We start from the raw sequence: 23,433 nt of genomic DNA, 5'->3' as shown, positions 1-23,433 counted from the left end.
CCAAACATAATGCCATGCCCGTCCCCGAACGTGGTGTAAATCCCGTGCAGATTGTCTGAGTTGCTTACTGCCCTCTTTAATTTGCTTGTATTTAGCACAGTCAAAAAATCAGGATTTGAAACCAAACCTTAGTTGGAATCTCAGTTACATCATTTATTTACCTCTGTTTGGCGTTTGGCACTTAATACATTGCAGCTAATATTGACATTTCACTTAACCCTTGCCACATAAAATGCGCGGTTTTCAGTTAATTTGGGTCAGTCCTCATGCAATAGAATTCCCCAAATCTTGGTCATTTTGGTTGTCTTTCTAGCTTTCTCTTCTGCCATTAGGTTTCTAAAAGGAAGGAGGAAAAAAGTTGTGGCTGTAGAAATCCTGTAACGTGTTCGTTGTCAAAAAAATTGAAAAATATAGAGGGCATAAAAAACTAAGTCATGTATCTTTGAACACATTCTGTAGAGATCTGTAGCCTGCTTTTTTTTTTTTTTTTTGGACTGGTCTATCCCTCTCGGCTGTTAACTTTTTTTTTAATACCATTTCTAATTACTACCTGATAGTCCATCATAGGGATGCACCATCAATTATTTTATCTTTTCCTCATTGTTAGAAGCTCAGGTTGTGCCCTGTATTTCATTAGAACAGTAATGAATGTCCCTGTACATAAATCCTTATCCCTATTTCAGATATTCCCTCAAGATAAATTCCCAGAGGCAGATCAAGGGGGGATAGGAACATATTTATGGCTTTTGCTGCCTGTTGCCAAAGCCTTCCCAGAAAAGTTGTCTGAGTACAATCACTCCGGCAGCTAGACAGCTACACAGTACTATCTGCCACTTTCTTAGGGTTGAGAGCAGAATTGCAAATGGCATTCCAGGTCTCAGAACAGCAGAGGAAAGACAATAAGGATGCCGATCGCATATTTCAAACTTATTGAAGGCAGGGTCTGGGTCTCACCTATCCTTGCTCACTTCACTCAGCAGTTATCCCACTTCAACAAAAGTTTATTAATGGGAGAACAACTACTGCCCTGCCAGACCTGATCTTGATTATAGAGCTTAATCACTTGTCTGTGGGAACACCCCCCATGACCGCCTACAATCTGTCCTCTGAATGAAGGTCATGTAGCATTCTCCTGATCCCACATTTCAGGGATTATCTAATAACTTTTTAGGGTGAATCCTGGGTGAAATGACAAAATGCAAAAATTGGTTTTTATAGGTCCCTTAGTCCATCCTGCTCTTTTAGCTTGCCTTTCTCTCCTCCCCCCTCCTAGGACTACCTCATTCATCCCATCAAGTCCCCCAGGAGCACCTACTGTTTCTGATCTTTGCTTTTGTACGAGGTACCTAAGCATAACAAATCTCAAAACTTAGTGGCTTAAAACATGAATCATGGGGCGCCTGGGTGGTTCAGTAGCTTAAGCATCTGCCTTCAGCTCAGGTCATGGTCCTAGGGTCCTGGGATCGAGCCCCGCAGCGGGCTCCCTGCTTTGTTAGGAGCCTGCTTCTCCCTCTGCCTCTGCCTGCCCCTCCCCCTACTCAAGCGCTTGCACCCTTGCGCACGTGCGTGCTCATGCGCTCTCTGTCAAATAAATCTTTTTAAAAATGAATCACTAATTATTTCTCATGATTCCTGTGGGTTAAGAATCGAGAGTAGAGGGGCGCCTGGGTGGCACAACGGTTAAGCGTCTGCCTTCGGCTCAGGGCGTGATCCCGGCGTTATGGGATCGAGCCCCACATCAGGCTCCTCCGCTGGGAGCCTGCTTCTTCCTCTCCCACTCCCCCTGCTTGTGTTCCCTCTCTCGCTGGCTGTCTCTCTCTCTGTCAAATAAAAAATAATAAATAAATACATAAGATGTGTGCCCTTAAAAAAAAAAAAGAAAAAGAAGCCACTCCCGATTCTTTTTTTTTTTTAGATTTTATTTATTTATTTGACAGAGAGAGACAGCCAGCGAGAGAGAGAACACAAAGCAGGGGGAGTGGGAGAGGAAGAAGCAGGCTCCCAGCGGAGGAGCCTGATGTGGGGCTCGATCCCACAACGCCAGGATCACGCCCTGAGCCGAAGGCAGACACTTAACCGCTGTGCCACCCAGGCGCCCCTTGAGTGAGCAGTTCTGCTTTGTGTCTCTCATGAGGTTGCCGACAGGTGTTGGCTGGGCCTGCTGTCGTCTGAAGACTTGACTGGCGCTGCAGGACTTCCAGTGTGGCTCCCTCACATGGCGGGCAGTTGGAAGGGGGCTCAGTGCCTTTGGATGTGAACTTCTCCTTGGGGCCCCCTGCTCATCCTCACGACGCGGTGGGTGGCTACCTCCAAGAGCAAACGGCACAAGATTCCAAGACTGAATGACCTGCAATGCCTTTTATGACCTGGCCTTGAAAGTCACACTTTGTTAGTTCCACAGCTTTCTATCGATCATGTAAGTCAGCCTGACTTAGTGTGGGAGAAAATTACACCTCATACCTGAAGGCAAAGATCGCTGGGGGCCAGAGTTGAAGCCGCCTACCACACCTCTCATAAAAATTACCTGGTCTCTAGTTCGTTCATCCATTTCCCATATAGCCCAGGCAGCATACCTAACAGAGGGGAAGGAGATAATTCTTAAGAATAGGCTACCCTTCCATAGATGATAGTGGGTGGTAATAGATTTAAATCAAATAATTGTTTTTTTAAGATTTTATTTTTAAGCAATCCCTACACCCAACCTGGGGCTCGAACCCACAACCCTGAGATCAAATGTCACGTGCACCACCAACCAAGCCAGCCAGGCACCCCTCAAATAGTTCATCTTTTTTTTTTTTTTTAAGATTTTATTTATTTATTCGACAGAGATAGAGACAGCCAGCGAGAGAGGAACACAAGCAGGGGGAGTGGGAGAGGAAGAAGCAGGCTCATAGCAGAAGAGCCTGACGTGGGGCTCGATCCCATAACGCCAGGATCACGCCCTGAGCCGAAGGCAGACGCTTAACCGCTGTGCCACCCAGGAGCCCCTCAAATAGTTAATCTTAACAAATATGTAATTCTACTAAAAATGTCCAGTCTTCCAAAAGTCCTGTTAGGTAAAGCCCTAGTAAATAGATTTCAAGTTCCAGGGCAGGCCTAAGGGGAAATTTTTTAATAGGTTTCAAAATTCAACTTGTTTACTCCTCCCTTCCATAGGGTCAGTCAAGTTTTGGCCCATGCCTCCCATCTATTTTGATGCCACTATATTTATCACTATATACTTGTAGCTCATCTCACCTGACCAAGTTGTTTTCCCCTGTCTGCTTCAAAAATGGAACACCATCAGAGAGACAGAGAAACATATAAGGAAAACTCGATAGTTATAAATATGAAACGGCTTCAAAATACATGAAGGGGGTGCCTGGCTGGCTCAGTTGGTGGAGTGTGTGACTCTTCATCTTGGGGTTGTGAGTTCATGCCCCATGTGGAGTGTAGAGATTACTTTAAAAAACAAAATAAAACAAAAAAACCCTCGAAATCTATGAAGTACAAAGAGAAGTAAAAGGAGACATACATAAACCCACAATCTTAGATGGAGATTGCATAGCCTCTCAGTAAATGATAAAAACAACTCCATAAAAAGCAGGAGGAACGCCAAAGATCCGAACATTACCGATCATCTTTACCCCATTGATGCGTGTAGAGTACCACACCCGACGAGTGTGGAACGCACATCTGTTTAAAGTACACAGAGAACGGGCGCCCGGGCGGCTCGGCGCGTTGAGCGTCTGCCTTCAGCTCAGTCATGATCTCAGGGTTCTGGGATCGAGTCCTGCAGAAGGCTCCTTGCTCAACAGGGAGCCTGCTTCTCCCTCTGCCACTGTCTCTCTCTCTCTCAAATAAATACAATCTTTTTAAAAAACGTCTAACAGGCACATTTAAAAAAAGTGCTTAAGATCATTTACCAGGTAACTGTGAACCAAAACTACAATGAAATACAAGTTCACACTAGAATGAGTAAAATAAAAAAAGACAATAGTAAACATTGACTAGCTAGGATATGGAGCGGCTGAGACTGTCATACAATTGTTGTGTAGTGGTTGTACAATGAAACAACAACACTGAAGAACTATTTAGAACATTCTCAGCAAGTTAAAAACATGCCTAGTCCTAATTATTTACCCAAGAGAATGAAGACAAATGTTCATCAAAAAATGAGCAGGAAAGTTAGTAGCAGCCCTAGTCATGATAGCCTCAACCTGGAAGGAGCCCAAATGTGCATCAGTAGGAGAATGGATAAATAGAGGTGTATTGATTCAATGGAATACTACCGAACAATAAACTAAAATGAACCGGGAGGAGAAGGAGCAGGATGATGGAGCTGGGAGCAGGATGAGCTCACCTCCCCCCACAGAGACGACAAAGGCTAGAGCAACTCTTTCTGAGAAGGACCTGAAGACTAGCAGAATAGCTCTTCCACAGCTAAAGATATAAAGAAAAAGCCACATCGAAAGGTAGGAGGGGCAGAGACGTGGTCTGGTCAGGACCCACAGCCTCAGCACAGGGACCCACAAGCAGGAGGCATAACACAAATGCGGAGGTCCTCCCTGAGGAGGGAGGAGTTCAAGCCCCACATCAGGCGCCCCTGCCCTGGAGACCTGCACCAGAAAGATGAGTCCATGCAATACCTGGCTCAGGAAGTCAGCAGGGCTTGACTCGGAGAGCAGAGGGCCACAGGAAACCAAGACTCTGTCTTAAAGGGCACTTGAACAAACTTACTTGCTCTGAACCCAGCACAGAGACAGCCGTTTGAAAAGCTCTTAGGCCGTATGAGAAGGACATTTATTGACTAATTTTAAGGCATGTGCCAGAGGGGCAAGGATCCGTAGGACCTTTCTCTGGGAATGGAAGCACTGGCAGGCACCGTTTTTCTCACCCTCTTTCTGTCTAGCTGGCCTGGCACAGGTGGGCACAATTTCTGACACTCTCCATCTACCTTGCTAGCACCCCTCACCCTGCCAGGTATGCCACGGTGAGCCTGCCCTACCCAGCCCACCCACCCTGGCAGCCCACCACGCAAAGTGGCTTCCATCCTGCTGCAGCCAATGGGCAGCCTCAGCTTGGACTGGCTCCCATGGGGGGATGAGAGCCAGCCCTGCCCACCAGCACACTCCGGCACCTACATCCAGACATCACAGCCGGCCGGCTGGGGACCAACCTCATGAACCAGAACACCCACAGCAGTTGCAGCCCAACCACAAGAAGGGATACCCTTGAGGCACCTGGTTCTGGTGACCAGGAGGGACCGTACTTCTGAGCCCCAGAGGATGCCTTCTACATAAGGCCACCTCTTCAAGACCAAGATACATAGCTGATTTACCTAATACATGGAAACAAACACAGAGGGTCAAGCAAAATGAAGAGACAGAGGAATATGTTCCAAACAGAACAACAAGACAAAATCTCACAAAAAGAACTAAGTGAAATGAAGCTAAGCAAGCCACCCGATAGAGTTGAAAAGTCATGGTCATAAATGCTCACCAAACCCAAGAGAAGAGCGGCTGAACACAGTGAGAACTTCAAAAAAGAGACAGAAAATACATAAAAGAAACAGAGAGCTGAAGGATAAAATAACTGAAATGAAAAATACAGCAGGGGGCTCAACAGAAGATTAGAGGATGCAGAAGAATAGATCAGGGATCTGGAAGACAGGGTAGCAGAAATCAGCCAAGCTGAAGAGCAAAAAGAAAAAAGAATTTTAAAAAAACATGAGGCTATTGGAAGGGACCACTGGTACACCAAACATCGAGTGTCCCAACAATGGCATTATAGGGATCCCAGAGGAGAGAGAGGGAAATGGGCAGAAATAGGTGAAGGGGATGAAGAGGTGCAGACTTTCAATTTTAAAACGAGTCTTGGGCTATAAGCTACAGCATAGGGAATATAGTTAATAATTTGTAATAATTTTAGGTGACCATTAGTAACTAGACTTACTAAGGTGATCATTTCACAATGTATATAAATGTTGAATCACTATGTCGTACCCCTGAAACTAACATAATATTGTTTGTCAACTATACTTTGATAAAACTAACTAAATATGAATACATGCAACAATACAGATAATTCCCCAAATATTATGTTAAGTGAAAAAGCCAGCCATTTAAAAATATATATATTACATAATTCCATTATATAAAATTTAAACACAGACCAAACTAATTAGTGGTAAAAGAAATCTGATAGTGGTTGTAGGCGGGTTGGAAAAGGAATTGGCCGGAAAAAGACAGAAGAAAACATTCCAGGGGAATGAAATGTTTTATCTCTTGTTTTATGCAGTGGTTCTACAGGTGTGAGCAATTGTCAAACTCATTGTACTGAATATCTGAGACCTCTGCATTTTATTGTATGTTTATTACGTCTTAATTTAAAAATCTAAAAGCCAATCACTTTTAATATCCTAGCGAAAAACAATTGGAGAATAAAATAAAATAAAACAATCCCATTTAAAATATCACAAAAAGACTCAGAAATATATTTAACAAAAGACTTTACCCTAAACATTACAAAATTTGGGTTGTGCCTGGGCGGCTCAGTCAGTTAAACATCCGACTCTTGGTTTTGGCTCAGGTCATGATCTCAGGGTCATGAGATGGAGCCCACATCAGGCTCTGTGCTCAGTGGGGAGTCTGCCTAAGATTCTTTCCCCCACTGTTCCTCCCCCTCCTCATGCTTGTGTGCTCTCTCTCTCAAATAAATAAATAAATAAATAAATAAATAAAATCTTTTTAAAAAATTATAAAGTTTTGTTGAGAGAGATTGAAGAAGATCTAAATAAATGGAGAGAGATGTCGTGTGAATGGACTGAGAGACTTGACACTGTTAAGAAGTCACTTCTCCCAGGCCGTGATCCTGGCCTTCCGGGATCGAGTCCCACATCGGGCTCCTCCGCTGGGAGCCTGCTTCTCCCTCTCCCACTCCCCTGCTGTGTTCCCTCTCTTGCTGGCTGTCTCTCTGTCACATAAATAAATAAAATCTTTAAAAACAAAAAGTCACTTCTCCCCAGATTGATCCATATAGTCAAAGCAATCCCAATCAAAATCATGGAGAGCAATTTTTCTTTTCAGAAATTGACAAACTGATTCTAAAATTTACATAGAAATGTAAAATGCCAATACAATCTTGAAAAAGAAAAATGCTGGGGGACTTAATCTGACTAAAACTCAAAAGCCATAGTAATCAAGACTGTGATTTGAATTCAAGATAGATATGAAATTATACAGAATAGAGTGCAGAAATCAACTCATGCTTATATAATCAACTGATTTCAATGAAAAAGAAAATATTTCAACTAATAGTGCTGGAACAACTGGAAATTTGCATGAAAAATAATGAACCTTGACACCTACCTGACACTCTCCACAATTAATTCAAGATGGATCATAAAGCTAACTGTAAACATTAAAACTATAAAAATTTTAGAAGAAATCATAGGGAATATTTCCAGGGCCTGAGGTTAAGCAAAGATTACTGAGTAGGACCCAGAAAGCAATAACACTAAAAGAAAAATATGATAAATTGGATCTCATCAAAATTTTAAAATTCGGCTCATCAGAAAATGGATAGCCATGGGGTGCCTGGCTGGCTCAGTACGTAGAGCATGCAACTCTTGATCTCAGGGTCATGAGTTCAAGCCCCATGTTGGGGGTAGAATTTACTTAAAAAAAGAAAAAAGAAAAAAATTGATAATCAAGCCACAGACTGTGAGAAAATATTCACAAAATTTTATTATCGGTAATAATATTAAAAGTATTACTGACAAAAGACTTGTATCTAGTTTATGTGAAGAATTCCTGCCATTAATAAGAAAAAAGACAAACTCAAAAAATGGGCAAAATTGGGGCACCTGGGTGGCTCAGTTGGTTGAGCAATGGACTCCTGATTTAGGCTCAGTGTCAGGCTCTGCGCTCAGTGGGGAGTGTGTGTGGATTCTCTCTCCCTCTCCTTCTGCCCCTCTCCCCATCACATCTATCTCTAAAGATAAATAAACACATATTTTATTTTATTTTATTTTATTTTATTTTATTTTTTTAAAGATTTCATTTATTCATTTGAGAGAGAGAGAGAGGGATGAGCAGGGAGGAGGGACAGTGGGAGAGGGAGAAGCAGACTCCCTGCTGAGCAGAGAGCACAAAGTAGGGCTCGATCCCAGGACCCTGAGATCATGACCCGAGTAGAAGGCAGACGCTTCACCAACTGAGCCACCCAGGTGCCCCAATAAATAAATCTTTTTTTTTAAAGGGGCAAAGTTGTTGATTAGATATAAAGAAAAATACACAAATGGCCAATAAGCACAAGAAAAAGTCTTCAATATCATTGGTAATGAGCAAAGTACAAATTAAATCTACAATGAGATACCACTACATCTATTTTGAATGTGTGTAATTATTCTTTGATTCTGTGTAATTTCTCATTTTATACATGTCTATTAGAATGGCTAAAATAAAAAACACTGGCAGTATCAAATGATGGTGAGGATCTTGAGTTTTCTGGAACTCTCATGCATTGCTGACAGACACTTTGGCGGACAGTGTCTTATAAAGCTAAACATATATTTACCTAATAACAAGGCAATTCCACTCCTGGGCGTATTTACCCAGTGTGATAGGCAGAATAATGACCCCCCCAAAGATGTCCACATCCTAATCCCCAGAACCGGTGAATACATTGTCTTACATGGGAAAAGGGATTTTGCAGAAGTAAATTCAGGATGTCAAGTTGGAGATATTATCATGTATTTTCTGGGTGGGCCCAATGCAGGTCCTTATAAGGAGTCTTTAAAGAGGGAGATAGGAGCTTCAGAGACAGAGATGTGGTCACCAAAGTAGAGAGCAGATTTAAAGATGCTAACCCACTGGCTTCAGGATGGAGAAGGGGCCATGGCGTGCAGGTGGTTTCTAGAAGCTGGACAAGGCAAGAGAACAGATTCTCCTCAAAGCTGATGGAGAAACGCAGGCCTGCTGACCCATTTTGGACCTCCGACCATCAGAAGTGTAAGGTCATCTTGTGTTGTTTTAGGCCACTAAGTTTGTGATAATTCGTTCAGCAGCAATAGAAAACTAATACACCTAGCAAGAATGAAAACGTATGTTCATGAGAAGACTTTACCAGATGTTCTCAGCAGCTTTATTCACAAGAACCAAACAACACAGGTGTCCACAGGGAAGTGAAATGTTCTGTATCTGACAGGGGAGTCAATGCCCTCCAGCCAAAGACCAAGGACACATTTGTAGTTGAACAAAGTTGGTTTTTTGGCTCATTGCAATGAGGGAGAATACATACCATGGAGAAGCAGAGAGTGTCTCAAGAATGAGTTAAGAATGATTTATTATAGGATTTGGGCTTGTGTTGGGTGATTTGGGGGAGGTTTAAAGAAAGCAGGGCTCTGCTCTGGGTTGGATGCTATCATAAAGCAAGATAATTCTGTGATTAGTATCTTCAAAAATCTTACTTAGAAAGAGGCTGGAATGAACATGGCTCAAGTTATAACTGGTAGAGAAGTAGCAGTCTACTCCTCTGAGCTGGGAGAGGGCAACTTTGGTATTTCAGTACTTTTCACCATGAACTCATTTTTGTCTGTCCTTAGACAAAATTATAAAACAGTCTTGGGGTGCCTGGGAGGCTCAGTCGGTTAAGCATCTAACTGTTGATTTCAGCTCAGGTTATGATCTCAGGGTCCTAGGATCGAGACCCATGTCAGGCTTCATGCTCAACAGGGAGCCTGCTTGAGGATTCTCTCTCTCCCTCTGCCCCTCTCCTCTGCTCACGTGTGCTCTCTCTCTAAAATAATCTTAAAAAGATATTAAAAAATAGAAGTCTTGATTTTTTTGTCTACTTCCTCAGAGTCACAAAGTGACCTTGTTTGGTGGTGCTGTTTGACAGCATTGTTTATGTCCAAGAGGAGAACAACAGGGTCTCACCGTGAGTGCCAGGCCAACTTCAAACACTTCCTGTAAGGGTGAGGCCAGTTCCTGGATGTCAGGGGCTGTTTTTCTCTTTCTCAGGGGTGTGAGTTACATGGTTATATCCATTCTCAAAAGGATGGGGGGGCGCCTGGATGGCTCAGTAGGTTGGGCATCTGGCTCTTGATTTTAGCTTGGGTCACGATCTCAGGATTGTAAGATCCAGCCCCACACTGGGCTCCATGCTCAGCAGGGCATCTGCTTGAGATTCTCTCTCTCCCTCTGCCCCTACCCCCACTCACACACTCTCTCTAAAAAAACAAATCAGTCTTAAAAAAAAAAAAAAAAAAGGATGGGGGCCCCTGGGTGGCTTAGTCCATCAAGCATCTGCCTTCAGCTTGGATCATGATCCCAGGGTCCTGGGATCAAGTCCCGCATCAGGCTCCTTGCTTAGCAGGGAGCCTGCCACTAACCCTGCTTGTGTGTGCTCTCTCTCTCTGACAAGTGAATAAACAAAATCTTTAAAAAAAAAAAAAAAAAAAAGGAAGGAGTTAAGATCTGTATGTTTCAATTTTTACCCCAAAAATGCCTGCACAAAGAAAAAAATCAAGATGACTGGGGTCTCAGACTGGGCTGTCTCAGGCAGTAGAGCATGGGACTCTTGATCTTGGGGTCATGAGTTCAAGCCCCATGTTGGGCATAGAGTTTACTTAAAAAAAAAAAGAAATCAAGATGACTAAATCAACTGTTATACGTCCACCCAATGGAATAGTACTCAACAATAAAAGAGAACCAACTACTCGTACATACAACATTCTGGGTGAATCTCAAAACATGAGGCTGAGCAAAAGAAGCCAGACAGAAACATTAGATAAATGGTTCCATTTATTTATCTAGTATTCTGGAAAAGGCAGAATTAGAGACAAAGACATCGGTTGCCAAGGTGTCAACCACAACCAGGCAGCATGGGAGATCTTTTTAAGTGAGGGCAAGGTTCCATTGCTTCCCTGTGGCGATGTGACCATCTTATGTTTATTTTATATACATTCGAAATTTTCCATAATAAAAAGTTGTGGTTGTTCATTTTGAGGGAAAGGGAAATTGTGCGATGGAGGCAAAGATGTCACAGAGTCGGCTGACTGTTCATTCCCCTAGGACACTTTTTGCACATGAATGAACTGATGCCCGGAGGCTCACACTGACTTCCTGCTTTTCCCTTTTTCACCCACTTAAATAAGCTAGAGCTATTTACTTGGACAGTTTTTGCTGGTACTCCTCAAAGATTTTTAATGCCATTTGATCCTTAGCTGCCACATTTTTTTTTTTTCTCTGTTTTAAGGTCTCCTTATTCCCTGGGCTTGGGTATCCTCTCCCGCTTAGTATTTGTTTATTTTTAAAGATGCCCTTTTCCTCACAATGGCCTCTTTGATATGGCAGCAAACCATGCAGGGCTTATTTTTCAAGTGGCTGTTCCTTTGGATTTGTGCCATGCATTTATCACGGGTTTCCAATAAAGCACTTTTAAAAAGAAATCGGCTCCAGGCTTTCTATGGGCTGTAACTTTTTAAACAATTCCTTTCATTTCTCCCCCTTAATGCCCTCATTCTGTCCTAGTTTCCCTTTCTAAAACTGAGCAATCAAATGATGGATTCGCCCCCTCCCTTTCCCGGTAGCAGGCTTAATGTGTCTTGTGGTCACTACCAACGGAGTGGTTTACCCGTGACCACTCAGTGCCCCAGTGTGGTCACCGTGCCGACCCAGATTCAGCCTCCTATTTCCTGCAAGAGGGGAGGGTTTCAAGTATTTGCCAAGCAGCCAGCCCTCCTGGGCCCATCAATCCTCACCTTTACATTGTTAATCAGCTCTCTATCATCTGCGGGATAGAATCCAAGCTCTTCGCACCTACTAGAATGGCTCTGATAAAAAGACTGAACAGGCCAAGTACTGGTGAAGAGGAGAAGCAACTGAAACTCACCTACTGCGGATGGGAAATGTGAGATGGGGCGGCCGCCCTGGGAAAGAGTACCGTAGGACCCAGCGACTCTATTCCTCAGTAGGTACCCAGGAGAACTGAAAATATAGGTCCACACAAGAACTTGCACATGGGTGTTCATAGCAGCGTTGGTCACAATAGCCAAAAACTGGGAACAGCTCCAAGGCCCACCGACAGGCGAATGATTAAAGATGTGCGGTATGTCCACACAGCGGAACACACACCCAGCAGTAAGGAAGAACTACTGAGGCAACACCACCAGTGAATCTCGAAACAATGGCGCGAAGCCGAAGAGCGCGCACTACAGAAGAATGCACTCCTTACAACGCCATTCTTATAAGACTCTAGAAAACGCAAACTTACCTGTATGACAGAAAGCAGAGCGCTGTTTTCCTGGAGATGAGGGTGGGGAAGAGCGAGGGGTTACAAACCAACAGAAGGAGACTTCCGGAGTGATGGATATGTTCGTTATCTTGATTTCATGAGCATACCCGTACGTAAAAATTGATCAGATTGGATGTCTAAACATATGCACTTTATTATATGTCCATTATACCTCAATAAAGCTAAAAAACAAAAGAACTGAAAATAAGACACTTCCTAGACCAGGCAAAGGAAGCCCCAGCCTTCTCCGATACTCCACGGGGCACCACCTGGGCCAGCCACCATTGCTTCATGCTGTTAGCCCAAACTGTGAGGTTTACTTCAGATGGTCGTGGTGACCCACCGGTCACAGCAGACCCATAGCCTTCCCCTGGAGAGCGTTTGCTCCCACCTCCCTGAAAGCCACCAATACAACTAGCCATAACCACGAGGCCGCTTACCATTTGGTATGTATTTCTGGGTCTGCCTCCCCTAATTCTGGAGAAACTGTAGTAAGGATGTGCTTCAGTACTTTTATATTCCCAACTTAGGCGTGTAGAGATTTTTATTTTTTTTTTATCTTACAAGTGTTCTTTCCACTTAAGGGGACAGCATCTCAGAGACAACTCTTTAAGGATATCATCCATGCAACTAACAATGATAAAGGAGCTACTGCATACGAGGCCCTGAGCTAGGCCCCTAGAGTAAGGCTCGGTGTCAGAGGGATGAGCGAATGTTCAAGAAGTTCCAAGACAGCTTGTTCAAGTTGAGAGATGCTGCGGGCACTAAAAGACACCTAACTTGATGTTGAAGTAGGAGTGACTTCTATCAGGAAAGTCTTAGAGGTGATATTTAATCTGAAGAATAAATAAGAGCCCTGAGAGGGTTGGGGTGGGAGAGTTTCCCTGTAAATGCACCACCACATGCAAAGAGCTGAGAAAGAGAGCGAGCTAGGTTAGCTGGGTTCTGGAATTTGGAGCCTTGTGTCACTAGACAGATGTGAAGTTTTGATAGACCGGTCAGGCCATGCAAGGAATTTGGCATTCATTTAGGTTCTAGAAGACTCTAGAAGGCAACACAGAGCTTTTGAAAAATTTTAAGCTGGGGAATATCTTGTTCACATTTGTGTTTCCAAAAAATAACCTTGGCAGGGCAGAGCTGGGGGCAGGGAACCTCTTAGGAAGGGACTGCAGCAGTTCTGCAGTTATCGGCTGCCTAAGGCACTGGCAAGGAGGGAAGGTTGAAGCAGGAGGATGTTACACTTCTGCTCCCACCCCTGGCCCAGCCATCTACTTGCCAGTAGATCACCAGCCTCCTTCCATAGCATCCTAAGACCATGTCCTTGTCCTGATAACCTAACCAAAAATAGCCCTGTCTCACCCAAGTCATCAATACTTCCTCTGAGAGCCAAAAGTCCCTCACACTCATTGGAAATAGACAAACCTTGTCCCCAAGACAGTGATCAAACCAGGGTCTCCCTCATTCTCAGGCTTTGAAATGATTGTCCTCATTAGTGCCATCAACAAGACTCCTTTCTCCCATCTTTCTCCAAGGTCTAAGTAAAAAGATCAATCCATTCTAAGGGTTCAGCATTAAAGCAGTAGGAGCCCATGACCCCACACAATGCTGTGGGGCTGCTACTGGTGGTATTCCCAAACTTTGGAGAACAGTTAGAGCGTTAAGTGGGTCTTTTAGTTCTCAGCGTGCCTGGCTTCTGGATACAAGGGTAGGGACGGGGACCCTAGCCACGATGGGCCCATGCTGCCATGCTGGAGGCCCGGGCCAGGCATCCGTGTTAAGTAGTGTCCCAGTGGGCCCTCACGTGTTCAGGGCTGGAGGATGCATCCTTCTCGGGAAGGTCTGTCTCCCAGCACCTAACATAGGCATATATATGGTAGCTGTTTCTTAAAGATCTAGTTAGGACTTTTAGAGAATCACAGACCTAAAGCTGCTGTTGGCACTACCTATAGGGGGACTGTGTTTCAGGGAAAGGGGGTTTGTATACCAGAAAGTCTGTGTTAAATTAGGGAAATGTATCTTCAACTGTCAGCTTCCAAAATCCCTTACACATCCTTTGGAACCTTTGTTGGTGGGAGTGGTGGTAATGGGGCTTAGCTGGTGAGCTTCCAGGCTTGTGGGCAGATGTGAAGCTGTGATGGAAACTGACCCTGGAAGATGGGCAAAATTGCCCGTTTTCACCCATTGAAGGCTGTGCTCATGCAGGCCTCTCCCCACTCCTTGTAACCAGCCACCCAGGTGACCTTGCTAGGCATTTGTAATAGCCAGCATCCATTTTTACCCAAAAAAACCCTTAATTTTTGACGAGTTTCCTAACCTGACACCATCTGACATTGATTCCCCAGTAAAGGACGAAAACCATCTGCAAGGTGCCCCAACTGGTCTCACCCTTCCCCTGCTCCACAACCCCCTCTCTGGGTCACTTCAGCTATCATTCATCTCTCCTGCCCTGCACTTAGAATTCACTCTGGACATAATCATTTACCACTTTGAGCCAGCAGATGCCCCTGGCATATGGACTTTTAATGTTTAGCTTCGGTTGTTTTCCTAGGTAGACTGTTAAGTCTTTTAAGGCAAATCTTGAGGTTTCTGTTTCCCAGAGCACTTATTAGCACTAATCAAGGATTATTGATTGGCAGTGGTTTTCAATCTACCAAAGTAGGGGGAGGGGGGCTGGCTAGCAGAAGAGCTGCCTCCATTGGCTTGTTTTTATCCACGGGTTATGACTCTACCTTGTATATCCCTTGGGTTTTCCCAGAGTCCTTGGGTGATCTTGGAGAATACACCCTGGAACTAATTTAAATCATGAGGGAAGGGGCTGGCAAGGAGCCCTAGCTGAAATAGTGACAATTTAAGGGCCAGAATATCAGCAAGGCTGTAGAGGAAACCCATCTGCTTGCTCACCGGCTTTGGTGGGAAACAGAAAGGCCAGGAGCTACTAACATTTCACAGTGGAATCCAGGTTAAACAATCACAAGGCGTGTGAACACGGGCAAACCACTTGACATCACTTGAGCCAGCAGAAAAATTGGATAAAAAGCAATCTTTGGCAAGGCAGCCAAGGCCACACTGAAACAGCTTCCCCAAACACCACCTCCTTCTGCCAAAGCAAGCTTCTACTTACTGGTGGCTCAGAATACAAAGCTCATCTCTCAAAATGAAATCTAAGTGCTCATTTGGACTTGCTGTTGGCTGCCACCTTGTGGTCCAAATTACAACTGCCTATCAAGACTGAAATAGGTGGCCACCAGCACAAAACCACCCGTTTCCGAGCCTAACGCTATGAACCTCACTTGGTGAACTGTCCATCTCTGCACAATGCTTGGCTTGTAGCATCCCATAAATAGGACTTCCAAGTCCCCAAAGATGCACCATTAGTTGTCAGTTCTGCTGACTGAAAAAACTTACCTTGGCGGGTATGTCCTGAGTTGCTGGTTGGCCCAGAGCCTCTACCTCCAAAGCTTTGACCCCGTCCTGTTTACTTACAGCAACCATCCCCAGTCGTGGTTTGATCTGCAAGCCTAAGCCGGTGTCTCACCCAGCAAACTGGTCTGCAGGATCGCGCCCCTGAACTTCTCACTGTCTGCGCCTTCACGGCCCCAAAAAAGCCCCCTGGTACCTTAACCAAGATGGTACTTGGCCCCACTGGGGAACATCACTGCTCTTACCCATTTACTCCTGTCACATGTAGGGAGTGCCACCACTTATAAAGGATCCAGGAAAACTGGACAAGTGTTTCCTCCTTGGGATGGCAAGAGCTCCAACCAACCAGTTATTTTGATTACGTAAAAACAAAAAAACTCCCATGGGTTCTTCCTATGGCTGGCAGTCCCTTTCAGAAGCACTTGTGCTGTCTGGATTCTGTTTTCTCCTATTCATATAAACCCTAAGCTTTGAAGGCTGAGACTACTTAATTCCAGGGTTAACAAAGCAGCAACCTTCCCATGCCGCAGAACTACATCAGATGCCCCGCTCTCCAACTACCCCCCACAAAGGTAACCACACTGGACAGGACTCAACGGGGCAGCATGTGCTGGAACACAGGGCACGTGTCTAAGCCAAGTACTGCAGCCGGAACAGCCACGTGTAATGCCATCCTGCATCAGGACAACTACTTAACCTGATCCAGTCTTGCCCCATTTACATTCTGATCCTTCTATCATTCCTGTTCAGGCTACATAATGCAAACCAAACAGGACACACGAGATTAATTTTTTTTTCTGGCTACAAGTTTGGTCAGCACAAAACAACAAATTTATTTAACACAAAGCAATCTCCAACTTCACTGAGGTGGCTGACCACGTCCACGACCAAATCCGCCTCTCTGCAAGAGAAAACAGACATCAGCGTTAGTAGCACGCCAGGCAGCAGGCCTCGTTATCACAGGACAGGGGCTAGAATGTATGGCTCAAGAGCTCAGGCCATAAATCCCAGCCCCGCCTCTTACTACGAGGTCACATTCACCTCCTAGGCCAGTTTCCACACCTGTAAAATGGGAATATGGATACCCACTCAAGAGTGTGTTCACAAATACACACACATCCCCAGCACAGGACGAGATCTTGTGCCTGCCACACACACCTCCTTTCCACAAATGAGGGCGCAGAGAACACCTGCGTGCGTGGAGACCTGCCACAAGACAGCTGTTGCTGCAACAGTGCTATGGCCGCCCCCGCGCCGGGCATTTTACCCAGACCAACCTCACAAGTACCTGACATAGCTACAGTCATAACGTCTATTTTACGGATGCGGAAGCAGGCACGGAGGGGATGTGCCCGATACCACACCATCTGTAGAAGAGAAAGGACGTGACTCCAGCCATCTTGGTTCCAGAGCTCACTCAAGTTTGTAATTCTTAACCCTAAGTTTTAGTTCATGAAATTAAGGGAGTTACAATTACGATGTTCATTAATGAAGAAACCAATACGCCACATGTAGTATTGATTTGGGGGACTCATTTCAGGAATTTATGTATTTACAAAAGTTTGCATTCTGTATCTTAACGTAAAAACTCTTGAAATTCATGGATTGGGGGGGGGACTGCAACAAGGGGCGGGACCCACCACACTGTATCCTATCCCTAGAACTTGCAGACCCCCAGGGCCAATGCCAGAACAACGACTGTCTTTGGAGAGCCAACAAGGATACTCACAAACTGGAACTCAGTTGCTGACCCAGCCCCGGCCTCAGCTTTCTTGTCGGCACCAGCTGGAAGGAGAAACACCAATTCAGAGTCATCATATGTTACGACCTGTTACAGACCAAGGGAAGAGACAAATCTCCAGCCCAATTCTGCAGGAAAAGCCATGTCAGCAAATGATTAGCATCTAGCTTACAGATAAAGAGATAAAGGACACAAAGGCCTACAGAGGCAAAAAGCAACATTGTCGTGACCATGGTAAAGAACATATAAAAGATCCAGTGCTGCCCTGACCTATATGGCAGCCACTAGCCCAAACTGAGGTGTGTGCAAAATACATGTAAGATGTCAAGATTTAAGAGAACGCAAAAGATCTCATTAATATTTATACAGTTCACACATTAAAATAACATTTAAAAATATATTGGATTTGGGGAGCCTGGCTGGCTCAGCTGGTAGAGCATGCAACTCCTCATCTTGGGGTTGTAGGTACGAGTCCCATGTTGGGTGTCACCACTTAAAAATAAAATCTTAAAAAATAATAACAACACGATAAACTATACTGGATTTAAATTATTATCGCTGTAAACTATTTCCACTTGCTTTACATGAGGCCACTAGGAAATGTTATGGTTCACATGAGGGTGGGGAGTGACAGCACCAACAGGGAGCGTAGTCTCGGTAAATCTTGTTCCGTGAGGTCTCTTTTTGGCCCATTTCAGACCACAGGCTCTTGTCCCCTCACTCCCCTGCCCCCTTGACAAGCAAGCTACCATGTCCAAAACTCTGTACCTTTGTTCAGGCTGCTCTCACCTGAAATGCTCATCCCCCCCTCAACTTGGGGACCCGAGGCTCAGGCCCAACCTCACATCCTCTGGAGAACTACTCCCTGACTGATTCCGCATGTGGTGGGACTTCTAATAAGAGCAACCATTAACTTTCTCTGCACTGACAGCCTGTTGGAAAAATTCTTTCTTACTATCCAGTAACATACTCAAGTCAAGTGCTCACTTCTATTTCACGTTTCAAGAATCAGGAACCATGACAAGAGACAGACAAAAGTGGAATAAGTTAATGAAAATTCCCCTTCATGCCTTGCTTTCATATCATAATTAATTGCTTCTAAATAAGATATAGACTCTTTAAAAAATCCCGAGCCCAGGACGCCTGGGTGGTTCAGTCTGTTAAGCGTCTGCCTTTGGCTCAGGTCATGATCCCAGGGTCCTGGGATCAAGCCCCATGTGGGGCTCCCTGCTCAGCAGGGAGTCTGCTTCTCCCTCTCCCTGCCGCTGCCCGTTTGTGCTCTGTCTCAAATAAATAAGTAAAATATTTTTTTAAAAAATCTTAAAACAAAACAAAAAAAACAAACCCAAACCCTGGGACGCCTGGGTGGCTCAGCTGGTTAAATGTCTGTCTTTGGCTCAGGCGATGATACCAGCCAGGGTCCTGGGATCCAGTCCTGCATCGGGCTCCTTACTCAGCAGGGAGACTGCTTCTCCCTCTGCCTGTCACACCCCTGCTTGTGTGCTGACAAATAAAATCTTACAAAAAAAAAAAAAAAGTCCCAAGCCCTACCATGGTCCACAGAGCTGTGAGACCCACCACTTTCATCTGACTCTCCTGCTGTCTTCTGGTTAAGAAAGCCAGCTACCTTCAGCTCTTCCCCCAGAGAGCCACTGGCTGACTCCTTCCTTCAGGTGTTTGCTTAAATCGTACTTCTTCAGCTTTCCCTGAAAACCCCACTGAAAATTGCACCATCCATCCGCCTGTTTGAATTTTTCCCTGTAGCACCCAGGCAACGGACATATTATATATTCATTTTTGCTTACCACTTTCCTACTACAAAAATGCAATTTCAATGATAAAGGTCTTTTGTCTGTTATACACCCTACTGTCTCTCCAGCTCCCAGAACACTGCCTGGCAAGTCAGATACTGAATATACATTGACTGAACGAACGAACATCTGTTACTCCAGGTCAATGAAAACACCTGCTATTTGAAAACAAGACTTTGAACTATTTTTTTTAAGAAAACAACAAAGATAATTTAAGTGGGTGCCCTCAAGGAGCTTTTGACACAGGAACACAACCACAAAACTAAGAAAAGCATGTTGCTTTCTTGAAAGTTTTCAATTTTGCTTTAGTTAAAGGTGAAGAGGGCTTTTCTCCTAATCCCATCCAACAAATCCCTGCAAGGGCAAGAAACATAAAGGACTCCAGCCAGAGATAAATCTTTCCTCGTCACCCTGGCACTTTTAAGGGCTGAGCCCCCACCAGGGTGACTGAAAATCCAGAGATTCTCCCCCAACGCCCCTGATAGAGATGACGCATTACTCACGGGGCACAGCGCTTCGTCTGTAGGTGTCTCTGTCAGCTTCCCCTCGTGTGAGTCTTGCAGGTCGCTCTCCCTCCAGACCTATACAAATTAAACCACACTGTGAATCTAGGGCAATGTGGGAACTCTGTCCCCTTCAGGCCAAGAAAAGTGAAACTGCTCTCTCATTCTCACTGGCAGCAACTTAATTATGATGGGTTAAAGGGGACAGAACTCTTGGACCCAGAGCTGTCAGCTAGAAATTTTGTCATCACTGACACTGGCTCCTCAAAAGTCTAGGAGAATACTTACAATTAAAAGCCCACCCATGTGCAAAAGGATTGCTTTTTTCTATTGTATTTCTCAACACAGACACACATTTTCCAATTACTCAGCAAATTAAGCAATCCAACCATTTCTACAAACATCTGAAGAGCCAAAATTCTGAACCTGACCCATCTCTGAAGTGGAAAATCTCCTACGCAAACAGCACCGTAAGCTGAAAGCCCCACCTCCAGTAGTCAGTGTATAAATACAGAGGCCACCAGGAGTCCTTTAGCTGCCCTGGGCTTCTCCACACACCTCACTACAGGCTGTGGGATATATATGAAGGCAGACTTAAAAGCTACTTTCAAAACATTCTCATAAACACCGGAAGTTTAATCTAGTACTCTCTACTTAGTTACCCTGGAACTTTACTTCAAGTCCACATGATTAGAATGTAGACTGCAGTTGATCTAGAACACACGTTTGAACTGCATGGGTTCATGATTCCTTTTTTGATAAGTAAGAATACAGTAGTACAGAAAATATATTTACTTAAGATTTTCTTAACCTTAAGATTACAGTACAAAACCGATATACAAAATATATGTCAATCAACTATTTGTTATCACTAAGACTTCTGGTTAACAGTAGTCTGTTAATGTTTTCAAAAAATCAAGTTACCCATGGATTTTGGACTATGGCGTTAGGGGTAGGGTCGGGGACGGGGACAATGACAACACAGGCACCCCAACCCTTAAATTGTTCCAGGGTCTACTATATTTTTTTTAAGTATGAGAAGTTAGGATTGAACCTGCAGTGAGTGGCTAAAATAAATAAATGCCAGGTCCCATCTATGCCAACCAAATCAGAATCTGTAGGGGCGCAGACAGTGGAACTCCCCCACTCCCCACCACATATACATAATCCCACCTACCCACTAGAATCCCCTAAAAAGCAGTCATAAAAAATACAGATTTCTGAGTGCTACCAAGCCTCTCTCCAGAGGAACCCGGACAGTCTGGCAATCATCTGTTTTTAGGAATCTCTGCACCAAGCCCACAAACCGCTCCTCCTACAAAGTTCCTGTGACAAGTTCTTTCAGAACCCAAGGAAAGAGAACCATAACCTCGATGAAATGCAACAATGAGCCAGCCATGACCTCGAGCCAGAATGTAATTCACCATCCCCCTACAAGCACATCCTTTCACACTACGATTATGTACACATCCGTTCTCCCCTATTTGACTTTTATTTTTGCTTCCATTGCCAAGAACTCTAGAAGACTCTCCATTTCTTTCACATGTGGTAAACAGCTTTGCTCCGTCCTGCAAAAGTTACTCAACACTCAACCACATGTGCCTGGACGCAGACTATGTTCTGTGTTTAATGGCATCTCCTGGGATGACCTGAAGACCTGACACGACTGCGGTTCCATGAGAAGTCCCACGCCAGTGGACAAAGGTTCCAGGACTTGGCTGAGGTCCTGCATGCCAGAGCCCCCTCTAAAGTAGGCACCAATGGTGTATTTTAAGACCTCTTCTGTGCTCCCTCCCTCTCAGTTTCATGTATACCCTTCCCCGGAGAAACAGCAGCTTCAGAGCAAACCTTTACACGAACAATGTAACATACCTTTGGGCCGTGGTCTGCCAGTCTCAGGGCGGCTGCGGCGCAGGGTGGCAGGCACAATCTCGGGGGGCAGGTGGAGGTAATCACGGAGATACTGGATACCCTCGTTGGTAAGATACCAGTAGAAATGCCTCCAAGCAAACTGTTCCTTTACGTAGCCTCGTGATTTGAGAGACTGGAAGACAGAACACGACTGTCAAGACATAACCAGAGGCTTGAATCTACAAACTCGGTGCAAAAGGAAGCTACACTGCGTAGACAAGTTTTCACGGTGTATCTACCTCAGTGCCCTTCAAGGCAGCAAGCAGCTTTGGCTGTCCTGACCTCTCCTTGGAATCTGCCTCGAACATTTAGTGGAAAATCCCTCCCTCTGCACCCCACTCGAGCAGCCCCCAGGCTACCTGCATGGCCTTCATGACGTGAAGGTTGGGCACATTCTTGTCTGCCAGCTCAGGGTGTTTGGGCATGTGGACATCCTTCTTGGCCACCATCACCCCCTCCTTGAAAAGGAGTTCATAAATGGCAATTCGGTTCTTCTTGGGCATCAACATCTGGAAGGAAGCGCATCATCAAGAGCATTTCTGAGCAACGGAGCCAGGGTCCAGCAATCAAGCTCAGGACCCCAGAACGACCCCCAGGGAATCACTGTCCAATGGGCTGCAACCTCAAACCACACCGAGGAAAACATGCAGGGAGGAGAATTTCAAACCCTGCAAAACTGAAAGCCGCCAGTTACCCCCCTTCGCCTCCCAAAAACGCTTGAGAGAAAAGTTGCCGTGACTTTCGAGCAGAACAGGAGCAGGGTTACTGTTCGCTCCAGACTTCATTCTCACCCCACAAAAGTATAACGTGGGGACGGCGGGCGCAAACCCTGTCTGTACTCCCGGAGCATCTGGGGGAACATCAGCAACTGTCCCTAGCGCGGAACAGCGCGGCACACCTTCGGGGACGCAGGGAGGACCCGGAGGGGAGCCAGCCCTCCATTCTTGTCAGGCCGCTGACCCCAAATTAAAGGGCCAAGGCCTTCGCGCCCTCATCTCCTACCGCTCTTCGCCCAGACTAGAGCTCCAGGGCCAGGCAAAGAGGCGGCCCGGGGTGAGGGTCTCCGATTCGAAACAAAAGCGGGCGAGCGGGGCGCAGTCTCCCTAACCTCGCCAGAAGAGTCGCCGCGACACAAGGGCTTCAATCCTGCCCTCCTCGGCCTCCGCCAACGGGACGCCAATCTTCTACCAGCGCCCCACTAGCCCCCCCGAAGTGCGCCCCCGGCCCCCTCACCACTCAAAAATGGGCGTGCGGGGAGCTGGAGAGCGGCCCCCCCGCCCCGACCAAGGGGAGGAGCGGCGACTACAACGGCCGGAGAGTCAGGATGGACGCCGATGGAACCCGGACCACGGAGAAACTCACCTCGGCGGCTGCTACGTCCGGGGCCGGGGCTGGAAAGGAAGGGGCATGCGCGGCGCGGTGCGGCGTCTCTTCCGGGCTGGCGTGCTCCGCCTCCCGCGAGGACCCACGGGCTGCCTGGGGTGGCCTCGGCGGTGCCTGAGAGACCGGTGACTCCGGACCTTGGCGGACCTTGACCTCCCTGGTGACACACACACGTGGGAACCGCCGCTGGAACCTGTGAGCCTGCGTGCTTGATCGGAAAATGGTTACTTTAATGCTTGGACAGGCACTTTAGAAACGCTACTTCTTTATTTCCTACCGATGAATTAACTTACTATTATGGACATAATAGATGCTCTTTGCGCGGGGAGAGAACATACAGACAAAACAATAACAATAATAAAAGAATAAAACAGAATCCATTAAC

At 45.5% G+C, this 23,433-nt stretch overlaps 1 protein-coding gene across 3 annotated transcripts; it reads right to left on the bottom strand.

The window, feature by feature from the left end:
• Positions 1–16,512: 16,512 nt before the first annotated feature.
• LOC103665474 (40S ribosomal protein S10) lies at positions 16,513–23,178 on the bottom strand. 3 transcript variants are annotated; one of them, XM_008693412.2, is made up of 7 exons: positions 23,028–23,178; positions 22,025–22,174; positions 21,627–21,798; positions 19,755–19,832; positions 17,429–17,484; positions 16,988–17,066; positions 16,513–16,600 (listed from the first exon to the last, which is right to left on the bottom strand). In XM_008693412.2, exons 2-7 carry the CDS (start codon positions 22,172–22,174, stop codon positions 16,536–16,538), a joined length of 600 nt encoding a protein of 199 aa, XP_008691634.1. In that variant the 5' UTR covers positions 23,028–23,178; the 3' UTR covers positions 16,513–16,535. The 3 variants fall into 3 exon arrangements, with proteins under 3 accessions (XP_008691634.1, XP_040500673.1, XP_008691635.1); XM_040644739.1 differs by lacking the exon at positions 23,028–23,178 and adding an exon at positions 22,899–22,922; XM_008693413.2 differs by lacking the exon at positions 16,988–17,066 and having other exon boundaries at positions 23,028–23,176.
• Between the last annotated feature and the right edge of the window lie 255 nt (positions 23,179–23,433).

The sequence above is a fragment of the Ursus maritimus genome, unplaced genomic scaffold (genome assembly GCF_017311325.1).
Source record: "Ursus maritimus isolate PB19 unplaced genomic scaffold, ASM1731132v1 scaffold_30, whole genome shotgun sequence".
Classification (NCBI taxonomy): Eukaryota; Metazoa; Chordata; class Mammalia; order Carnivora; family Ursidae; genus Ursus; species Ursus maritimus.
Note: the sequence above shows the minus strand (reverse complement) of the source record. Positions and strands in the feature narration are given on the sequence as shown.

Coding starts and splice junctions, on each gene's coding strand:
- LOC103665474 (XM_008693412.2), bottom strand. CDS start 22,174: ATGTTGATGCCCAAGAAGAACCGAATTGCCATTTATGAACTCCTTTTC. Junction 17,485..19,754: donor CAGACGAAGCGCTGTGCCCC/GTGAGTAATGCG, acceptor TTCTCCTTCCAG/CTGGTGCCGACAAGAAAGCT. Junction 16,601..16,987: donor TATGACTGTAGCTATGTCAG/GTACTTGTGAGG, acceptor TTTCTCTTGCAG/AGAGGCGGATTTGGTCGTGG.